General features: G+C 42.5%; 1 protein-coding gene across 1 annotated transcript in view; it reads right to left on the bottom strand.

Moving 5' to 3' along the window:
* GSG1L (GSG1 like) overlaps positions 1 to 21,774 on the bottom strand; it is a 58,595-nt gene that overhangs the window by 5,461 nt on the left and 31,360 nt on the right. Inside the window, exons 3-6 of the mRNA XM_009505972.2 lie at positions 17,961 to 18,113; positions 13,677 to 13,788; positions 8,820 to 8,987; positions 1,823 to 1,890 (exon numbers count right to left, since the gene is read on the bottom strand). Of these exons, the coding sequence (XP_009504267.1) occupies positions 1,823 to 1,890; positions 8,820 to 8,987; positions 13,677 to 13,788; positions 17,961 to 18,113 (501 nt within the window). The remainder of the gene's footprint in view (positions 1 to 1,822; positions 1,891 to 8,819; positions 8,988 to 13,676; positions 13,789 to 17,960; positions 18,114 to 21,774) is intronic.

Raw genomic sequence — 21,774 nt, 5'->3', positions numbered from 1 at the left:
TGGAACGCAGATGGTGAGTTGACCAAGCAATGGTGAGGACTTAGTCTGTTCCAGGTGAAGTGCCCTCTTCCTTCATACAGGCAGGCCCCTGGATAACCAAAGTGCCAGTATAACATTTGTGGCTTCTCTGACTTTAGCAAAGCACTTCTCATGTTGTTCTCTTGCTGTTAACAATTCTCTGCTGGCCATGAGACCATTGCATTGGTAACGCGACACAGAGAGCGGAGTGTATGAAGCTAGAAACAACGTTAAGGAGAATCCTCTGATCAGGTACAGGCCAGTTATGGCTTGATGGGACTTGTTCCAGGAAAGACACTTTCATCTGCAGGTTGTGAGGCTTTGTGCCATCCTGAGCGGCAGTAACTAATGTTTTTTCCTCCCTAATAAGCATGAATAATGAAGCTTCTGAAGCTTAAGTTGGATTCATAAGTGAACTGTGAACCGAGCGCAGCACTTCACTCATATCACTTTATTAATATTGATCTGACTTCATTACAGTAGGTAACTGATGTGAAGCTGAAACTGAAGTAATGTTGAAGAATGGCCGCCATTTTTTAACCTAATACCAGAATTCTTGTTTGCAGTTTGCTTTTACAGTGCTGTCAGCACACCTATGGAGGTAAGCTATGTATCCTCTAAATTGAAGTACTGGGGCAGGGCTGGGTGTAGGACTAATAGAACCTTCCTTGGAAGAGCTAATATCAAGTATTGTTATTTGTTCTTTGAAACAAAGACCTTTGGACAGTCTTCATTATGAAATAAGCAAATTTGAGTAGTAGCTTGGCAGGTAGGGAATTTTCTTGGGAAATATGAGCCAGATCAATTTTGTAGTAAGAGACATTTTCAGGCCTGTGAAAAAGAAGGATGTGGATCTGCCTGTGGAAAGGTCCATAACTGACATGACATTTTCAAGAAGCAGGAGTTACCAAGTGAGCTGATGACAAACCAAGCTGGAGAGCAGTGCTAGCACTATCATGCCTGTGGGGACACTACCTGCAGTGACATGGGACTGGAGAGCTGTTCCAGCAGGTCTGATGAGGGATCAGGACCCTCAATTATTAGGTATAGACACCAGATTTCCATGGGTATGTGGCTGAGATGTGTAGCTCAGCAAGGCAGAGGCAGCAAAATGGTGTATGATTTCCAAATTTTAATAGCACAGAGTCAGCAAGTCACTTTCCCCAGTCTCACTTCTACTGAACGAAGAACACTTGCTTTCTTTGCAAGGAAATAGATGTGTGAAACTGCACACATCTTTCCTGGAGAGTAAAGGAAAAGTATAGTATTCAGAGCAGGGCAGGAGCCATGCTCTGATATTGCTCCGTACATTGAGCCACTGATTCCCATAGCTTAAAGTAAGAATTTTTGCAAACGCTGAATAAAAGCATAGCAATTTTCTGAGTAAGTGCAAGAAATGGCATTAATTATACTAATGTTATTGTCTACCAAAGCTGCTTTCAATCATTTTGATATTCAATAGCATGCATCTTCATGAATTGGTGATGAATATAGATGAAAAAAGGTAGTGATAATGAAAGTTATACAGGTGTAAATTAGAGCATATTTTTAAACTACTATGAAGTCACAGCTTCTTGAGATAACATAAAATTATAGGATATGTGCACATCCTAAATTGAATCCTGGAGAATTTTGTACTGCTCGTATGCTGGTTGATTATCTTCTAGGCTACGCTGCCTGAGAAAGTTACAAAACTCTATTTCCATAGCTTCCGACTCCAAACCTTATTCTTAACCCCAAGGATCCAGCATGGGGATGGTACAAGCCATTGTGTATCGGACATATTTGAGCCATGGTCACTTACTATTAGGGGAGCAGCTATGGAGGCACTGTAACCTCAGATCCCCAGCCTCAGCCCTCTCCTCCTCAGTCCTGGAAAAGAGAATATAGAAGTAGCACCTTTAACAGAAACAAAGGCTGCTCCCAAATGTACAGAAATGGAAGGGTCAAAATCAGTAAGACTGTAACATACCTGGGCTCCTCCATCTATAGCCAGCCAGGCCCATTATGGAGATTGTAAAGGTCTCAGGAAGGACTCGGTTCCATTGGCTTTGCCCCTCTTGGGGGAAAGCTCATGTAAGGAGGCCATGGGGAATAGAAATGAGGGGCTCAGGGCTGCATCTCTCCCACTCTTTTACTCTTCAGGATTAATTTAAGCATTGGGGACCAACAGCATTGTACGGTACGTGTGTGTTGGAAGTGGGTATGTTGCAACTGCTACACCATTTAAGTGCCAGTCTGTGTAATTTTTCATAAGGAACAGCTCTGCAGATAAACCTTCCTGTGTTGCAGAATAAAGTACAGAATAAATCCAAGGCAGAATGTTACACTCATCCCTGTGTGCTAATGAAAGGTGAACAGTCAGATTGGAAATTCCTACTGATGTGCATATGCAAGATACTGACTCTAAATGGGAGGTACGGTAGGTCGGTAGTTTAAAACCTGTTCAGATATCTAGATGACCAAGGAGGAAGTCAGAGCAAAAGGTTGGCATGTCTTTGGAAAGCATTGATATGATTTGCACAACATCTTGTATGAGTACAATGGAGTTAGAGAAAGCTAGGTGTGAGTACAATATATTAGAGAGATGTACAAAAAAGGAAAAAATAGTGTATGTGAATGATAATTTGAAAAGTTCTGATTCTCGTAGTGCTGGGAATAGTCCTGATTTATTACCTCTGCAATAGCTTTGGTCCTGCTGCCTGTTTCTAACTGCTCCTAGCACTTCAAAACTACATTTTCTGTCCCTGCAGAGACATTTTGTCTGCACTGGTATCAATGGAAGTTTAAACTCAGTTCCCTCTAGAATTTCATCAGTAACATTTGCCTGATGTTGGGTTGGTTTTGCAGATCAGAGTAAGGGCTCAGTCAGCAATAAAAATGTTGTGAAATCAGCTGCAATGCCACGATGGGTGTTGATGGACAGCTGCAAGTTGGCAAATACTGTGCTACAGATGAGTGAACTGTGGAAGGCTGGATCTTCCAGATTTACTTGCTAAATTTGTATGTTGATTTATGAGCACCAAATGAGGGACCCAAAGGCTGGATATCAGACAGGAGAGAGGGCTATGCTGATCTCTAGGAACCCCTTTCCCACCAGTGCCAGGGTAAGCTAACCTCCTTACCCCTGTCTGCAGCAGCTTCAGTTCCACTGGGGCTCGAGAGCCCTGGCCTCATGCAGCCTGACCAGGCATGAATGCATTTCCAAAAGCTGCTACTCTTTCTCCTTTTATCAATAGTAAAAGCAGGCAATGGGTAATTAAAGTTTTCTCATATCACTTCACTGACTTTTTATTCCTTGCTCAAGGCAGTGACTACCTCTCCATGAGAGCTCACCTGGATTTGATTTCCACCCTTTCAGGCCCCCTATCCCTGACCCCAGGCTTGAATCCTCACATAGTCTCACCCCAAACCTCTACATTCCCTCGCCCCAGACCTTCCTCCCCATAGCTACAACAGTCCTTGTTCCAGCAGCTGCGACTATTGCCCCAGGGTCTCCATCCAGCTTACCAAAGAAGCAGAGAGGAAAGTTTTCATTCTTTACCTGAAAGCAAAGTCCACCAGGGTTCTGGGAGCAAGGAAAGGTGGCAGGGAGTGGCTGAAAGGGGACTTTTTAATATATGAAAAAAGGAAGGCAGAAACTGGGGACAATCTTGGGAAAGACATTCAGTGTGAATAAGCTAGCTGCACTGTCCCTTGCCTGACTGGATGTGACGATAGTGTCAGTGTAGCCAGTTGGTCTAAATGAGTGCAATTCTTGTGAATGTGTCCTAATTATTACACAGCCATATGGGCAAAGCTGCTAAAACTGCTATACTTGCTACTGATTTCTATCTTGCCTTCCTCTCACTGCCTTTTTACAACACCCAAACTAGGTGCATTAGCTGTTACACTAAGAAAGCTGAAGATTTGATAGTCTGGGTGCACCGAAGTTAGTGCTGCAATGGAAGAATTACCTCAGTCCCCTGCCTGTGGCCTTATTTTCTCACGGCCTTACAGATACACTTTTGCAGGGTAGGGAGGAAAGTGTGTGATGTCATGGCATGACTCCACTGTGGAGCAGCTACAGGTCTGTGGCAGCAGCCAGTGGAAAGGGACAGCGGTCCTGGAACCACTGTGTGCTGCAGGGCATTACAGAAGTCAAATAGCTGGGCAGTGGCAGAGGAGAAGGTCCTTCAGCTGACTGTCACATATAGCTTATCCGACTATATAGGTGGAATAAATCATCCCTGTCCCTTTGACTTATCTGGAAGGATCCTCAGAACAAAGGAAGCAGAAAAGTATGTGGAAGGTTCCGCCTCTCCTAGCTTGTGAACTGTAAACAATGGACCATGCTTAAAAACATATGGGGCAAGAGTACTCCTGTGACACAGTGCAGAAAGAGAAATTGAGAGGGAAGGAAGAGCGATACCTGTTATGAACTGGAATGCAATAACATAAAAAATTGAAAAAGATGAGCAAAAGTTACAGACAAATATTCAGTTAAAAGGAAAAACAAAGAAAAAGGGAGAACAAATAATAGGACAGAGACTAAAAGCTGACATGTTGCAGGTAATTCTACTGATAGTTTTATAGAACACTTAATATATGAATAATACCTCCAAGCCTGTATCATTTACTTGTCCTGCTTAGAGTTACTGTGAAGGCTATCATATAATTTATATCTCAAGAGCTATAATATCTTTTGATTTTATGGTGTGAACTACAGAGTCTATTTTGTCTGGACTTTTCAAAGTATCTCAGACCTGGGATGGAAATAATTATTGAATATAATGCCACAAATCCTTGATTTTTCAGCAGCTGTTTAAATGTTTTCCCAGTGATAGAAACAGTAAGATGCTTAGCTGTTGAGAGACAAAGTCTGTGTCTTTGCGGTTGCAAGTAGTCAGAGAATTTGGCTGTCTCTATGTAAGCTGTCTCTGTTTGCAACTTGGTGTGCTTATGACTTCGGGCTGGATAATTATATGCGCTGTTTAAGGTGGAGTCAAACCAGGCTGTGGAACAGCATTTGGGGTGTACACATATATTCACGTGATTTTAAATGTCTTTCCTGTGTTCCTCACATAGGAAGAACTGTCTCACAGCTGAGGCAGTTCTTAGGGTGCAGAGACTGAAGTTACCAAGCAGCAGTAATTCAGATTGTGTGAGGCTGACATGCCTGGGGAGGGGATGGGGTGAGCTGATGGAGTAGGAGGGGGTCAGGACAGCATGCATTGATGTGGCTCATCCCCTGCATCTCCTGCACTGGGGGTTGAACATGGCGCACACTTGTTGAATTGGGAGCTCTCAAAGGAGCATTTCAGCTCTTGTATCTAACACATTTCTAGTAAACCTTCTGTTGTTATATGCAGTTACATTAGATTAAAATTAAGTGAAATACAATAATATTATGTTTGACATAATATTGGAGAGCTATGAAGATGATCAGGGGACGTAAGCATCTCTCTTACGAGGAAAGGCTGAGAGACCTGGGTTTGTTCAGCCTGGAGAAGAGAAGACTGAGGGGGGATTTTATCAATGCTTATAAATACCTGAAGGGTGGGTGTTAAGAAGATGGGGCCAGACCTTTTCAGTGGTGCCCAATGACAGGACAAGGGAAAATGGGCACAGGTTGGAACACAGGACGTTCCACCTCAATATGAGAAAAAACTTCTTTTACTGTGAGGGTGCCAGCGCAGTGGTACAGGCTGCCCAGGGAGGCTGTGGAGTCCCTTATCTGGAAATATTCAAACCCCACCTGGACACGTTCCTGTGCCCCCTGCTCTGGGTGTCCCTGCTCAAGCAGGGGGGTTGGGCGAGATGATCTCCAGAGGTCCCTTCCAACCCCTGCCATTCTGTGATTCTGTGACAAAGTACTTGCAAGATTAGCAGTATTTTACGATTGCTATTTTTCATAAAGCAAATTTCTTCTCTGGCAGCAAGGGGCCTGTAGAAGAATATTCCAACAAAAAAACTTTTATCAGGCAAAATGGAGCTAATGCTTTTCTTCCCTGTCTCCCAGAAGATAAACTGCAGCTGTTGGAATAATGATAAACCTTTAACTTTCAGTAGAAATATATTGCTCTTAGAAAATTGCCTATTGCATGGAGTCTATTCAACACAGAGGCTAGGTGTGTGTGTACAGTGCATGCTGGATGTGTGCTGAGGCAAAGGAACATGCAAAGAGGATAGTGATACATTCAAAGTAGCTGGAAGGAAGAAAGGCTGGGGGGTTTTATTTATGAGATATGGAAACGAACATGGAGGTGTAGGAGTAGGAGGTAATGTGAAGTTTCCCTGGGTATATGCACAGGAAGGAAAGAAAAATTAAGTTGCTTTCTATTTGTGCAAAGGAAGATCAGAGCTAGGGGAAGTTTTGTGCTTGCTGGGACTGCTGGCACCCACAGCATGCAACAACACTTTGTGCTCATTGATGATCCTTGGACACCCTGCAGTCTCAGAGTATTCCCAGGTCACAGTAGTTGAAGCTGATCATGAATATGCCAGCTTAAAAAAAAATGGATGTAATACTGCATGGCTTTAAATCTCTAGAATGATCCCATGGTAACACTGTCTCTGGGCTTCTTATTATGTATTCAGATACAACAACTAAAATAATGTGATATAAAAAATGAACACATAATCATGAAGTTTGAGAACACCACATGCTTGAGCTATGTTTGCCAAGTGCGTGTGGAAGGGCTTGGAGGACGTGACCAACAAGTGAATTGTTCACACAAATTCAAAATGAGCAAGGAAGCTGGAAGGACAGAACGAGATATCCAGTCCAGTCGTAAAAGAAGTGGTAGAGACAAAGCATTGTCTCTGTATACTGGTCAGGGTGGCTCTGACCAGCGTACAGGGCAGTCATAAGGAACAGGCTGTTCTGCATGCATGTTGCATAGTATGGAGCTTGTTTTGAATGATATATGTATAAAATAAGAGTTAAAAACTGCATGGCTTTGCACTGCTCACGGTGGGACTTGTCACTTCCTTTGGGCAGATATGTGTTAAGTACCCTGCTAGCTGCGTAGGTAAGAAACCTTCCTTCTAAGAAAACTGAAAAAGCCTTGATGCCATTCTTTGGGGCCCTTTACCTGTTTATCTAGCGTGTTGGGCTGAAAGCCTTTGAGATTACAACTAGTCCAACATAGATTTTGATTGTAAAATATTATGTGGTATTGATTTACATGGATGTAAATATGGTGGGGGGAGGGGGGGGCACGCTGTGTGATATGGTGAGTGCAAAAGGAATCAAAATCAAACCACACAATACCTATGTGAGATAAAGACGGTTATTGTCCTCTATGCCATTAATGTTTTTGCTATTTACTAGTCCAGAAAGGGCAGTAGCAGTACTATATTAAGTTTCCTTAGCATCTCCCACTGTTACTCAACATATTCTATTGCTTACACTTCTGCTGGTCTCTCATCTGCAATTCTCACTTCAAAAATACAGCTATTTTCCCTTGGCTGACTTTTCCCTCAGTGAGTGTTGATTTCTCCTGAGGCACATGCTGACCACTTCCTCTTCACTGAGTTTGGAGTTTTTCTCTCATGCACAGAATTTTTTAAAATTCACTGTCATCTCTAAATGCAAAATTAGGAAAATCATGGTTGTTTGAATAATTTATCTCAACTTGAAAGTTGGCAGAGGAATAACTGTAAAAACAGAGACTATTAATTAAAGGTTGGGTAACCAAATATAACAAAATAAAATAAAACAAGATAATAAGCACGGAAGTTCTCTAGTTCTTCCTGCTCAGGAGAGCTCCTCACTCTCATCTCCTTACTACTGAAATGTCTGATCATTTCAAATCTTCTGTCTCCACAGAGCTTCCTAACCACTCTTTTCCACCACTGAGAAACTGCCACATTGGTTAGAAGAACAAGAAAGAATCCTACTTCTGTTTTCTGTCACCAAAATATCTTTACATTACTTCCAACAATAGGCTTTCAGTGAGGATTCTCTGTACTTGTCAGCTCCTTATTTCATGAGGGTACATCTATGGAGTCCATCACACCTTCCCTGCTGTGTGAGGTCAATATTTGTCTGGTCTTCACATTCTGCAGTTTTAAGCAAAGCCTTAACCTCCTCATGAAAGAATGAGGGCAGCAAGTATCGGGTGCAGCCACATGGGCCAGCTAAGAGTGCAAGGGGTCAGCAGTGCAGCAGGTGGGCAGTGTGGGGTGGTGAGCAGAGTGAAGGAGCGTCTCTGGGCCTTCAGCGCTCAGACGGGACTTAGCGTCCATCTAAGACCCTGGTAGCAGTTTCTGCAATGCAATATGATGTATGCACTCTATTTGTGTGGAGGAGCTTAGGAGGATGGGTTTTGTGGAGGAGCCTACGATCAGTTGTAGGCATGTGACTATAGAAGATGGCAACTCCAAAGTGGCATAGTGGTGGCTGGAAAATGCCTCAGCAGCCGTTAGGGTTACTGGGAGGTGCCTATTATGTGTGCTGACAAAGGATTGCTGTAACATTTGTTATAACCCCACGATTTTACCTTTCCAGAGAGGGAAAATCGGCTTGCATTGGCAGAATAGCTTCTTATGAATTCCTATGAATCAGATACATACTGTAAGGACTTGTTAGTCTTGTGTTTTAATGAGTATATAAGAAAAGGCAGGCACTGGGACATCACAAAATTTAAGAAAAAAACAACTCAAGGAGGATTATTCTTTGTTTTTGTCTTTAACACGCATCTCCAAGTATCTCAGATAGTTCACCCACACATGCTGGAATGGGTGAGAGTCTGGTTTTTCTGAGACTAGCAGAGTCCATGGAAACCTCCACTGATTAAGCGACTGACTGCACTGACCTTTCTCTGAAGTACTTGATGGCTTCCTGGTCTAGGAAGTTCTGCTCTTCTCGAAAGCCCTGCTCAAAGATTTTGCGCTTGTGTCTGAACTCAATGACAGTCTTAGTGTAAGAGTTCAAGGTAGTAACGGAGGCCGCCATGCAGCAGGTGAAAGAGCCCCATGCCAGACTGTGGAGAGAGAAACCAGCAGACAGAGCTGGGTTAAGACAGCAGCTCATGTTATAATTCTGACGCCAAGAGACATACACACACAGGATGCAACTAGGCAGGTAAGTCAGTAGTGACAAACCCTTTCTCCTCATCTTACCTCAAATGACCTGTGGCACGTGCTCAGGCATGCAGGCAGGATGCTGGGGTAGGGGCTGGGCACAACTTTCATCCCATGAAGAACCGTATGGCACAGTGCTACCATGAACACTTGATGCACTCTGATGGAAAGGTTGAACGCCTCTTGATTTCCCTTTGAAATGTTTCAGAGCCTTGCAGACAAGTGCTAAAATCTGTAGAGCAGTAATGAACTCCTGAAAGGAGTAGTGCCCAAAAAGCACGTCTTTTGGACCACTGGAAATTCTCCAGCATCCATTGGAGATTGACTCTGCAAAACCCTACTGCAGGGATGGTTTCTATTCTGTTTTTTATACCTTCGTCAGACTACTGTATTTCCTTCTTTCCTGGTTCATGGACATTTCTAGCATTCCTGGCTTCTATCTGGTCTCTGAAAGCTTGACCCAAATAGAAGACAGCACTTCCATTTTGTGGAGAGATCCAGTCTGAGGGCAGTGTCCCAAGTGTGCAGGCAGTGCTAGCCAATCTTAGTCAGCCAGTGGCAGGACACCACACCTGCAAGTACTGACCAGGAGCACGGGGAGACAGAGGGAGAAGAAAAGTGGGAGGAAAAAAGCAACTGCCCCAATGCCAGGCTGGAACAGCAACAAGTGTTGTCTTGGGTCTCCTGGCAGGGAGAGTTCAGCTGGGAGCTGCTCTGCTTCCTACTCGTGGTCTGGCCTTCTGCCCTCCCTGCACACCTCTCCTCCAGCCTTTACCTTCCTGATCTCAAGTTCAGATACAGCTGAGGCGAATGCATGGCCCCAAAGAGTTTAGATGCTTTTTGAGCATGAAATGGGGCTACAAAAAGCACTGAATTCCTCCTTTTGTATGCAGAGCATTCAGGCTCCCCTTCACATTCAGCCCATCAGCTCCAGCTACATATAGTTCACAGTGGTTTCCTAACTAACTTGGATTAACTTAATCATCTGTGTCAGCTACACACTTTACCTGCTCTTTACTTTCACCTTTTCTATAACCAAATTGAACATTGATATAAATTATGCAGAACAGAAAGAATACAGCCACAGTAGCATTATCTTATAAATAGGCATTGCCAACAGAGCCCTCAGCATGAGCTCTTTTCCCATTCTGCAAAGTATCTGCAGACAAGGAAACAGTTTCTCTTCTCAAATTAGACAAAACCTCAAAAAGAACACATATTCATGAACTGAAAAATATGGGGAAAAAATGGTTCAAGTAAACAGAAACGGCTCATTTCAATGATTTCAAAATTCAGTGCATAACAAGTCCTTCAGGGGCTCCCATGGCAATGAAGTGTGTGGAGGCAGCCCTTTCCTAGTCATTTTTGAACCTGTTTGCCAGATGCAATCAAATGAGAAGGAAGTGTAGTGAAGCCTGGGGTGATGAAGTTCCCTTAGGTTTCCCATGGTTGGATGGAGAAGTGGAAAAGAAACTTGTGCTATGTGTGAGTGTCCAGGCATAGGGAAGCCTGGCAAGTACCTTCCTCCTACATGGAGTGTGTGGAAAAGCTCCAACAGCTCCAAATATTTCCAGCTGGGCTCCTAAATAATATCAAGGAAGAAGCCAGCTGAAACCACATGCTTCACTGTGCCTGGGGAACAACATAAGGAGAAAAATTTAACTTGAAAGTTTCTGATAATTTCTAATCATTAACTCAGAAATGCTGAAAGGTTCAGAGAAGGAAATACAGAATGAAGACTCTCAATGGGACCTGGCGTTTGGTAAATCGTAATAATGACACAATTATGATTTATATGTTTTAGTTTTTATGGACCTTCATTAAATGTTATTTATTTTTAAGTGTAAAGAGTGGTGTCAGCTGTGCCCCAGATGTGGTGAGACTGTACCTATAGTGCCTCTGGTAGCTGAGCTCAGGGCTGTGCTTGCAAGTTCCTATGTGACTCAAACAGCTCAGGGTTTTGTATTTGTTTTCTTTCTAGAGGGGCCAAGCTTGAGCTTCCGCTTATCCTCAGAGCCACTGAGGTCTGTGCCAGAGCACAGACCAACCTCCAGGCTTTGCTGATGGCTTGGGAATGGGGTAAGATAACAGGGGCCAAGCAGTGCATTTTCAACCCTGGGACATCTGAGCAGATCACAAGCAGCCCTTCCTCGTTTTGACAGGAGGTATTTTTACAGAGGTATTTATTCCCCTTTCAATAGAGGGGAAATAGAGTCACAGAGAAAAATAATTTTCTCATTAGTATTTGGGAAATGAACAGCAGTCTAGATCTCCACTCATGATCTTTGGCTCTTGGCCATGGGGAGGCTGTTCCCTGGCCCCACTTTTCAGTGGTGTTACTATTCTCTGTGCTCTGACAGGTTGTCTAGTAGGATGATGCAGCGGTACTTTTCACAGAAGACTGTAAATAATGCTGATGTTTGCACTACTGGTTCAGGGGTATTTAAAGCTCATGCTTCAGGCCATCACCTGAACTTAGATGGAGCAGAAAGACATTCCTACATGTGCAGAGTTTCCAAACTCCACCAGGCTGGGTGGGCATTTGTTTTTAACCCTTCTTAAAGAAGGTGTTCAAGTCTGGGTGATGCCAGGGGAGGTTGTATCTGTCTAGTCCATACAGCAGTGGTGGTTCAGTGTTAGCTGGAAGGAAGAAGCCTTGGTTTTGCTGCGTTTGACATTCAGACTTTCCTTTGCTGGGTCTGCTACCAGTCACTGGCATGGCATGAAGAACCCCATCACCTTCCTCAGGCTGCTGAGCACCACTGCAGGCTAAAAATGCTGCTGCTGTTCACATCTGTTGCAGGAGAGCTGTGACTGAGCTGATGCTTGCGCCTTGCCCAGTGTGCTGCATAGGCAAGTATGTTGCCTTGGAAGGTATTACGGGAGGGAGAGAGATTATCAAATCTGAGAAGGTGCTTTGTGAGAGCAATAGCTTCAGTGGAGCTCAGCTTTAACTAGGGTGAGCCAACAGTCACTGCACAGAGTAAAGCTGAAGTCCCACTTCGGGAATATGGGAAGAGCTGAGGTTGCTCCCACATATTTGCCTGCTTGTGGGTATCTCCAGCGTCTTCCACAGTGGGGCCTAACCCAGGGTCAGTCCTGGTCTTTAAACCAAAGCCTGCTGTGCCCTGGCTTTGGCTGCCTGGGGAGAGCTGCAGGCAGGGGGTGCAACATCTGGGACAAAGCTGTATTTAGACAGCAAACAACACTGTGAGCTGCCATTGCAGGATAGGGTGCTGGGCTCACAGCTCCCTCGGAGCTTGGGTCAGACCAGTGGGACCTGGGAGGGCTTGCAATGCCCTGTGGGACCCGCGAGCCTCTGATGCCTGTTCTGAGACATGAGACTTCTTGTCTTGCACAAGGTGAATGAGAATAATCTAATGAGTGCTTTATCATGCTAGACATTTAAGAACATTCTGAATTTTGAGTATTGCAGTAAATTATAAACCAGACTACTGAGTACAAATTAATAGATAATATGCCTTATTGTTTAAATATATTAATAATTATACCATTATCATAATATAATTGTTATAAATACTTGTATAAATATTATATATATATGGATACAGTATATTTATTCTGCATATTTATATTTATAAGTTCATCATTCTCGGCAATAAATATTCATTATCGATACACAAAATAAGCTGTATTTTATATAATGTGATTTATATTTTGTAACATGTTACTATAATGTTAGTAACTACTCCCATGAAACACAGTATAGTGAGGGGAGATGGAAAGACGAATAATTCCCTGCAGCGCTGTGCATAAGTATTTGTATTTATTTATTGGTGTTGGCAAAGGTGGTTGTCTCTGCTTTGAGATGAAATTAAATTAATACTCTATATTTAGAAATGAGAAAAGAAAGTATTTTCCCTAGCCATCCAAAGAGGCTGATGCCTCTAGAGGGATATGAATGTTGTTTGCAGGTATTTCTGTTCTCCACAGTCTCCCAGTCTTGTTAAGTTTCTTATAAACTTACAAGCAATATAATGCAGTTGATGTATCTTGGCCAAATTATTTTTATGTGATTTTTTGAAGATAAATGAGAAAGGTGAAAATAAAAAAAGTCAGTCTCCAAAGTGTTGTGCTTGTTTTCCCAAGCCTTCTCCCCATGACCCACAGCAAAGTATCATGGTGCCAGGAGCAGCATGCCTTCCTCTGTGGTTGTGTTCAAAGTTGCACTCTAAGGTTCAACTGAGACATTCATTAACAACAAAAACAAACACCACCACCCCTCAAAAAAAAAGAAAAAAGGCGAAAAGTCTCTGAAATGCCATGGCAATTATGTACCTAAATTGAACTTTAATGAGAGTGCTCAATCTGTGTTGGTAATTGTGGCTGCTGTTTATTTACAAATGCTGTGTACCTGCTGGTATGCACAGCTGCTGCTGCACAGTCACTGATAGCTGTCCTCTAACACCTCAACAATTGTGTGGCCATGGTGGTTTTTTCCTCCTAGCATTTTGGCAGCTGGACATTCACATGCGTGTTCTGGAAATTTGAGATGATATGTACAATCTTCCAACAGACTGATGGAACAACTCAAAAATGAAAAGATATTAACTGGTGGTAACACTTACCAGAAGGACCATCCATAATCCCATGAATGTGGTCGCCAGTCCTCTGGCCCAAGGCTGACTGTCACTTGGAAAACTTGAGTATACATCATGTGTGCCACCATCCCCAAAAGACCTGAGAAGCAGGGATTATATTAGGAATTTTTGTGCTAATGGTTTTTTATAATCCTTGAGATAGCTAGTGCTGGAAGTGCTTTGAAAGCTTCAAAAAAGTCTTTGTTGTACTTTTATAACTCCTGTTCTACTGTGGAGGAGGGAGCTGCATGGGCAGAGGAAAGGTGTGACTGAGAGCTCATTATTTTACATCATACTGAATTCTCAATTAAGAGGAGAGTTAAAGAAAGAAAATTGTTGACGAAAATGTTGCACAATTAGCATCACCACCAGTCTTGTTGCAGCAAAACAGGGGTATGCCACCCACAAGTTATCTCACTTAGCCCATCACAGACAGGCCTCAGGTAAGAGAATAAGGAGAGAGGCTTCTGTAGGCAATGCGAGATTGAATGCGTTAACACCAAACAACGATATTTTATCTGAACGGTTGCTAAGATTTATAAATCTGAACACTTACAAAACACTTGGAAGTTACACAAGGGAGTTAAGTGAACTCAATATTCCTGATGTTGTGTGGTGAGAAGACACCATAGGAATGCTTTTGAACATTCAATGTTGATGGTGCTTGCTTTTGTGACACTGTTATATTTTGCTGAGATAACTACAACTGGGTGAAGTATACACAGTGTATTAGATACTCAACTCACTGTGATGCTAAAGAACAGGGTTGCAGTTAGATCACTGAGTTTGCTTGCCACTTAGCTGGCCAGCCTGTATTTTTACATTTAGATATCTCTCTGAGGAAAATCAAACCCCACTTTTCAGGAAGTGGTGGCCAGTAACAGCTCTGATGCTTGGAGAATTTTCTAGCCGCAATAATTTGGGATGTGCCTGCTTTAGTACCTAGGCAGTGCAGAACAATGTTCCCAGATGAGCTCACAAAAAGCATGGGTTCAGGCAGGTAAACTGTGGGGCGGGATCCTAATTTCCCAAATACACATTGGACCAACAGACGCCAACAGCCCCTTGTGCTGCAAGGACAGTTCCAGACACTTTGAAATACTGATGTTCTGCCACATACAATGCAGTCCCATGTGTTACACTTTGCTCCTTAACCGAAGTTGCCATTTACTGTTATCTCTGACCATGTACTTTTTTCCACAGTTGCTCATCCTCCCTACGGAAGATCCTGATTTTCCCTCCCCAGACCCAAATTTTGACTCTTCTTCCCTGCTTACTTTCAGAGTCTAAAGCACTTCATTAGTCTCACCAGACTCGTGAATGATTCAGGGCAATTCTGGGGGAGGGAAGTCAGGGAATGTCATGTTTGTGTTGTGGGTATGTTAAGCAGGACTTTCAGCAAGACAAATGTTATGTTTTATACAAACAACTGCAGAGGCTGAAAGAAGGTATTTTATTACAAGAAGCTCCGTTTCTTTGCTCAGCTGCTTCATGTTGGGGTGACACTCTGGAGAGTTAGGAGGTGGAAAGAACAATTCATGTTGGAAGAAATGATATTTTGTCAGGGTGGGTGGGCTAATGGGAGCAGAGCAAACTGGTACACACCTTGCTTGTTTCGGGCTATATTTAATTTTGAGAATTCACTGGGAGCTTTTTGTACTTTTTAAATCAGTGGATTTCTCTCCAGCTGACAGTTATGGCATTGATCTTAAAGTTTGGGGTTTGCTGTTCCTATACCTACTGTCAGTAATTTTTCAACCTTAATAAAACATTACAGACTGCTCTGAGACACGTCATAGTCACTCAGAGCCATCAGGAGGTTTGGCACAGCCAGGACTAGCTTCAGCAAGGCAGATCTGCTCTGTTCTGTCATGCAAAACCTTAATGGGGTTTCAGCAACTTTCAGACCTGTTGCTGTGTGGGAGGCCAGGATGACAGTCCACTGATACAGGTGAGTAGGAGGTCATCAGCAAGTCCTACTGTACCACAGGGACCACAGTGAAAATGTGGCATTTGTTGCTTTATCTGCCTAATGGCGTGGAGGGCTGGGGGCAGACATGTACCTGGCTGTGCTGTCAGTGGCATTATGCAATGTATGAGCTATAGCAAAATGAGTCTTTCATTGTGCTGCTTTGTGCACTTTTGGTTTGGTTTGTTCCTGATGCTGTCCATAGATTTGGTCTGGTTTAGATATGCTTTGCCATGTTCTCTGTGGGGATATCCTATGGTACTCTTTGTTGTACATTTAATGGTCATATTTTGGATAAAATTACCTGCCTGCAACATAAATTAACAAATGCTATATTTACAAGATCATCTTTTCCTCCAGCTGTCTGCTTAAGGATGGACAGAGAGGACAAAATGCCTGCATGCCCACCTGCCTGGGGTCCAGGGCAACAGATGCTTGCAGGTGGAAAATCTGGATAATATTGTGGACCAGCCTGACTGGAGTGGATGGGAGTGTAGAAGCACTGACCATTTATAGTTGGTTTGAGATCATTAGCCTTGCAGCACCAGAGTTGTTTCTAGGTGTCAGTAGTGGAAGAGCTTAAAGAACTAAATTTGGAAAAGACAATATATTTTAAAGCGTTTTCAAATACCTTTACTAAAAATATTATTTATGAACTATATCGCATTAGTTAAAATACTTTATTATAAGTATTACATGAGGGATGCATATAAGTGTTTTAATTTGTGAAAGGTTAAGAGGGGTACCAAAATCATGATGATGTGGGTTTTTTTTAATGACTCATAAGAGGCTAAGAAACAGCAAGAAGTGGCCACAGTGTTAGGATAATTTTTCCTAACCTTTAGATGTTGAGCTATGGGAATATGAAGATCCCATTGTACTTTTAGGAGGGAAGTGCAGCATGAATTTAATGAGCAGTGTGTTGCTCCAAGGCAAAGTCCTCTTCATTACCTAATTTCTATTAAGCTGTGTCATATGAAATATGCTAAGCTTAAATAAATATGCTTTTCTTCTTTCCTCTGATATCTCTGTCACCGAAAATAACAGCTAGCAGTGTTTTGGGGTTGGGTTTGGTTTTTTTTGTTGTGGTTTTGTTTTTTTGTTTGTTTCTTCTTATTTTTCTATCCTTTTTCCCCTGTATAATTTTGAAGTTTATATTTGGAACATCATGGCAATGTACTTATAAAGAGGGAGGAACAAAATAAAAATAGAAAGATGTGTAGGAAAGAAAACTTCATGGTTCTTACAAAACTTTAATACTGCAGTTAATGGTAAAGGGAAAGAGAAACAACATGGAAATAATTGTTCAAATGCTGAAGAACTGCACATAGTTTGATTTTGAAAATTGAACTGAATTTTTTTAAAATCCAAATTATATCCAAAGCTGAAAATATGCTTTGGCAATTTTTACCAGATTTTTTTTTTGTCCTCTCAGCTCTACTTCAAACCTAAGTTTTATACCATTAACTGTATTTCACAGTTTGAAGCTATCCCTGAAGATACAAACTCCTTCACAGAAATGTACACTGCCTGTTATAATCCCTTTCAGCTTGAAATACAGCAGAATAAAACACACTTTCTGTCAGAGACGTCCATGTAGGAGTGCTCACAAAAGCCAGCTGTGGCTGGTTGCTTGTATAAATCCTGGGAGGTGGGGTTTTCAGCCAGCATAGAAGTGAAGGGGCACTTAATTACATGTTTAGATTTGATAACTTCTTTAGAGAAGTGAATTCCTCGATTTCATGCACTGAAGGGTTCCAGGTACAGACTGAGCATGAAAATAGCCTGAAACAGTTGTTCTGAGAGATGTACATGTCACCAAATTACTCGTGGGGTTGCTCCGAAGTGAGATTACTAGAACCCTTTTCATTCTCAATTTTGCTAATGAACAAGATGGGCTTCCTTCTTTGGTTTGAAGCCTCAAGCCTTCATCTACTGTTACGATTAACATGGAAAAAAGAATTTTCAACACTATATGTTTTTCATTTTCTATTGGATTATCAGTGTGACGGTGCTGAAAATGGAGGCTCAGGCTATGGCGACGGTAATGGCTGTGCTGGCTGGGGGAGGCTATTTACTGCAATGCCATTATGAAATCAGGACCGTGTGTTTTCACTTCTCCCTGGCAAGAGGCAAATTTATCATGTGGTCCTTGTTCCAAAGGAACAAAAAATTGTAGTGAAAAATGTGGTAGCAAAATGGGGATAAAAGAGTCTTGTAGCCCCCAGTTTTTATTATTTCAAAGTTTTAGATTTTTGTTTTGTCGTGGCTCCTTGGACAAAAGGGAAAGGGAAGGTTCATACCTGAAAGCACAGTGAAGACAGCAGCAAAGGCATTTAACTTGAGCCCATCTATCACACTGCTTGAATGAAAGAGCTCGAGGCACATAAGGCTGAATCCAACGACTAACAGCATGATGTATAACACCTCAGATACTACTGATAACCACAGGACACCTGCAATGCACAAGACCAGTGACCAGTCACTTACTTGGTAAATACTTTAAAAATGTTAACTTTGGTAAAAAATAATTAGGAAATTAGGAATATTTAGGAATAATTGTGTATTCAGAAGTTTAAATTTAAGTTTAAATTTAGGAAACCACCACCCACACTGAAAAATACAAAAAGTAGTGAATGAAGATGTGAAGAATGGCAGTGTGGTAAAGATATTGCAGAAAGGACAGGCTGTTTCCTAAGATCTCAGCTTGGCTGAAGAACCTCTTTGGGTATATCTAGAACATCTCGGCTCCTCTGACCCAAATCATAGAACACAGAATCCATTTTCTCTCCTTGTGTCATGGTTTAGATGATCAGAATCTAGCGCACACGGCGGTGATGGGACATAATACCTTACAGTATATGGGCTGGTGGGAGGTGAACAGGCTTGAATACCTCTTTTGACAAGGCTGTTCAAAGAAAATGTTTTCAGTCCAGGTTTCAAAATGCTTATCATAGAATAGTGTTGGGCCTGTTATTAGAAACTAGTGTCCTGCAGAATGACTGCTCTGACCGGGGCTCTTTGGATCCACTGCACAGGTCTCTGCTGTTGGGACTAATATCAAAACTGCCAGAATACTGCTGCAGTGGAGCCAGTTATTAATGACATACTTGGTTGAAGAGCTGCAGATACAAAATTTGGTCTGCCTTCTGTTTTCTCAGCCCCCAGGTGCAATCCCTCAGGTGAAGGGCAGAGCTGATTTGCCCCATTTGATCCTCACATTCTGCAGGACTTTGGGGTTGTGCACAGGTGATTGGGCCTGACAGCATTCATCTGCTGTAGATGTTCAGAAATTTCAGCACAAAGCCTCTAGCAGGATCTGCTGAGTTTTTTAAAGTCACCAAGCCATGGGGTAAATTTGAGAGGATGGTAACAGATGATAATATTGAGTCCCTGCCAGATTTTCAATCGCTGTTTCAACATGAGAATCTGCTATAATTCCTCAGTACATTTGCTAACATGATTGCTAGAGAATTCACCTGGAAACAATAAGCAGTGATGGAAAATTTCAGCTTAAGCAGTTGAAATGTGGAAAGTCAAGCATCTGAAGACAATGGCTTATATTAGAAAATGTTAGCTGTAACCATAGAGACTGCTACAGGCTTCACTTGTATTAATACATTCTCTCCTCACTGTAAGAACATATGTGTGATAATGCCTATAGTTGAGTTTATCAAAACAGATATGCAGTCCCACTTTTATCAAATATTTGAGTGTCCTCTTAGTGACCAGGATGATCCCAGCTCACATTTTGTTTAGGAACTTGTCTTCATAATTACATCTAATTAATATGTGCTATTCGTTGTTACCACCGTATCTGACCTTTTGAGTTTTTAAATTATACTACAGAGATAGTAATAAATAAATCTTTTAATTTCTCACCTTGGCTGTACGTATAATACTGCATCTATCAACAGCAAACAGCTGTTTATCTCACTCCTATTACTCAACTTGGTAGCAGGGAAGCTGGCACACTTTTCAAAAAAGAAATATGAGGGAGAGACAGCAAGGGTGGTGTTCTGCAATAGAGCAGGATTAAGGAGGGTTTTTGCCTCATTTTCTCACAAACAGAAGTTTCTATGACAAAAGAACGATGAAATTGTTTGAGTTGGAAATAATTAGATTATGTAAACCTGACCTACAAACCGAGGCAGCAGAAAGTCCTAACTAATGAGTTCTAATTCATAAATGTCTCAGCCCAAACTTGAAAGAGTAATACACAATGTATCTGCCCAGATGTTTATTATCCTGTTTCAACTCTTGAAGATACTCACTGCTGGTATCTACCCACAAAGGGAGTGCTGTAGTAGTGACTGCAGTTCAAGGATGTGGTGTGGCTCTGTCTTCTACTTCCTTGGGTGAACAACGGGCTGAAGGGGCTGGCTCAAAGAGCTGCCATCAATGGGTAACATCAGACTGGTGGCCAGTCAGTAGTGGTGTTCCCCAGGGCTCAATTTTAGGGCCAGTGCGCTTCAATGTTTTCATCAATGACCTAGACACAGGAGTTGAGTTTATCCTGCTGGTGAAGTAGAAGGACACAGGAGAAAGGAACACTTTACTCTGTGGCTGGTGTCACAGGGAGTGCTTTGGCTTCTCTAACCGCAGAGCCCTCCTTGAGGAGCAAGGGCTGCTGAGAGGAATGGGTTCCTCCTGGTCAAATGGGACAAGAGTGGTTTTGCCAACATGATCACCTTGCAAGGAGATCTTCAAACCTGATACTCTGGAGAAGGCTTGTCACAATTTGAAGAGCTGTAAGGGCATGGGAGACAGTGAGGAAGTGTCAGGGGCTGGAACACATGACATACCAGGTAAGGCAGAGAGAGCTTCACCTGCTCACCCTGTAGAAGAGAAGGCAAAGGTCTTGCTGTCTACAGCTACCAAATGGAAGGATATAGAGGGCAGAGCCAGACTCTTAGAGCTGAACAGGGGTAGGATAAGATAAAATTTGCAACATCAGAAACTCTAGACTGAGCTAAGGAAAAAGGTGGTCAAACACTGGAAGAGGGGCCCAGTGAGACTGTGGGATGTCTGTCCTTGGAGACATTCAAATTTCCACTGGACATGGCCCTGAGCTGCTGGATCTAATGGACATGCTTTCAGCAGGGACTTGGACTAACAGCTCCAGAGGCCCCTTCCACTCTAAATCATTCTATGTTTTTCCAATTGCACAGTTGCTAGGTCTAATGTGCTGGGGAAGCAGCTGAAGGGAGGAAGTTAGGTGTGGTAGGGTTAACTAGAGTAGAAACAGAGTTGAACTATGGCTCTGATGAACAGCTCAATGAGACATGAGTTTTGCTGTTCTGTGAAATCTTTTTACAATGAGACACAAAGACTGGGTGAGTTTACCTTGTAAAGGAAACTCACCTTCCCTTAGCATGGAATGTATAGGCAATTCTTCCTTCTTTTTTGGGCCCTGTTCCTATCTTGAAAGGAACTCTATGTCTAACTCTCATGTCTTATATCATGATGTACACTGAATGTCTGTTCTGTTCCTTTTTTAAAATGCATTTAATGTGGGGGAAGGTAAGTCACACATGCAGTGTTTGCATAGTTCTGAGTATGTCCTGTCCTGCCTGCTTTGAATTTGATTATCATCTGAAATAATAACATCCAGAAAATGCAAGCTATATCTGGATTTTGCATCTTCCTGTGGCTGCCAGAAGCAGAAGAGTTGATTCAGGTCATTAATTCAGGAGACAGTGTCTTTCTGTTCTGTGCTGATGGTGAAGTGATCTCCCACTGCTCTTTTCTCAACATGAGATTCATGAGGCACTCACTTGGCATCACTTACTTCCACTTACAACCTCTTACAGCCTCCTTCCTGCAAAGTAGAGAGCTCCTTCTCCTGAGGAGACCTCAGTCATTGCAGGTGTCAGGGAAGGAACAACTCCAGAGGATTTTTCTCTTTCCCTATCTTCTCTGCTGTCACCTTTTCTGTCTGTCTTAGTTTCCACCAGCCTGTGTCCTCTGCTCCAGGGGTTTGTCTGGCCTAACTCAGTTTTTGTGAAAAAAATCTCTCCTTCAGAAAAGTCAGCACTTGACTCATTTGGAGACTTCTACCTGGATGGCCTGTATCTGAGGGTGTGGATTCTTATAATTCACAAGCTTTGTCTCATT

The sequence above is a fragment of the Phalacrocorax carbo genome, chromosome 10 (genome assembly GCF_963921805.1).
Source record: "Phalacrocorax carbo chromosome 10, bPhaCar2.1, whole genome shotgun sequence".
Lineage (NCBI taxonomy): Eukaryota > Metazoa > Chordata > Aves > Suliformes > Phalacrocoracidae > Phalacrocorax > Phalacrocorax carbo.
This window is presented reverse-complemented; position numbering and strand designations above follow the sequence as displayed.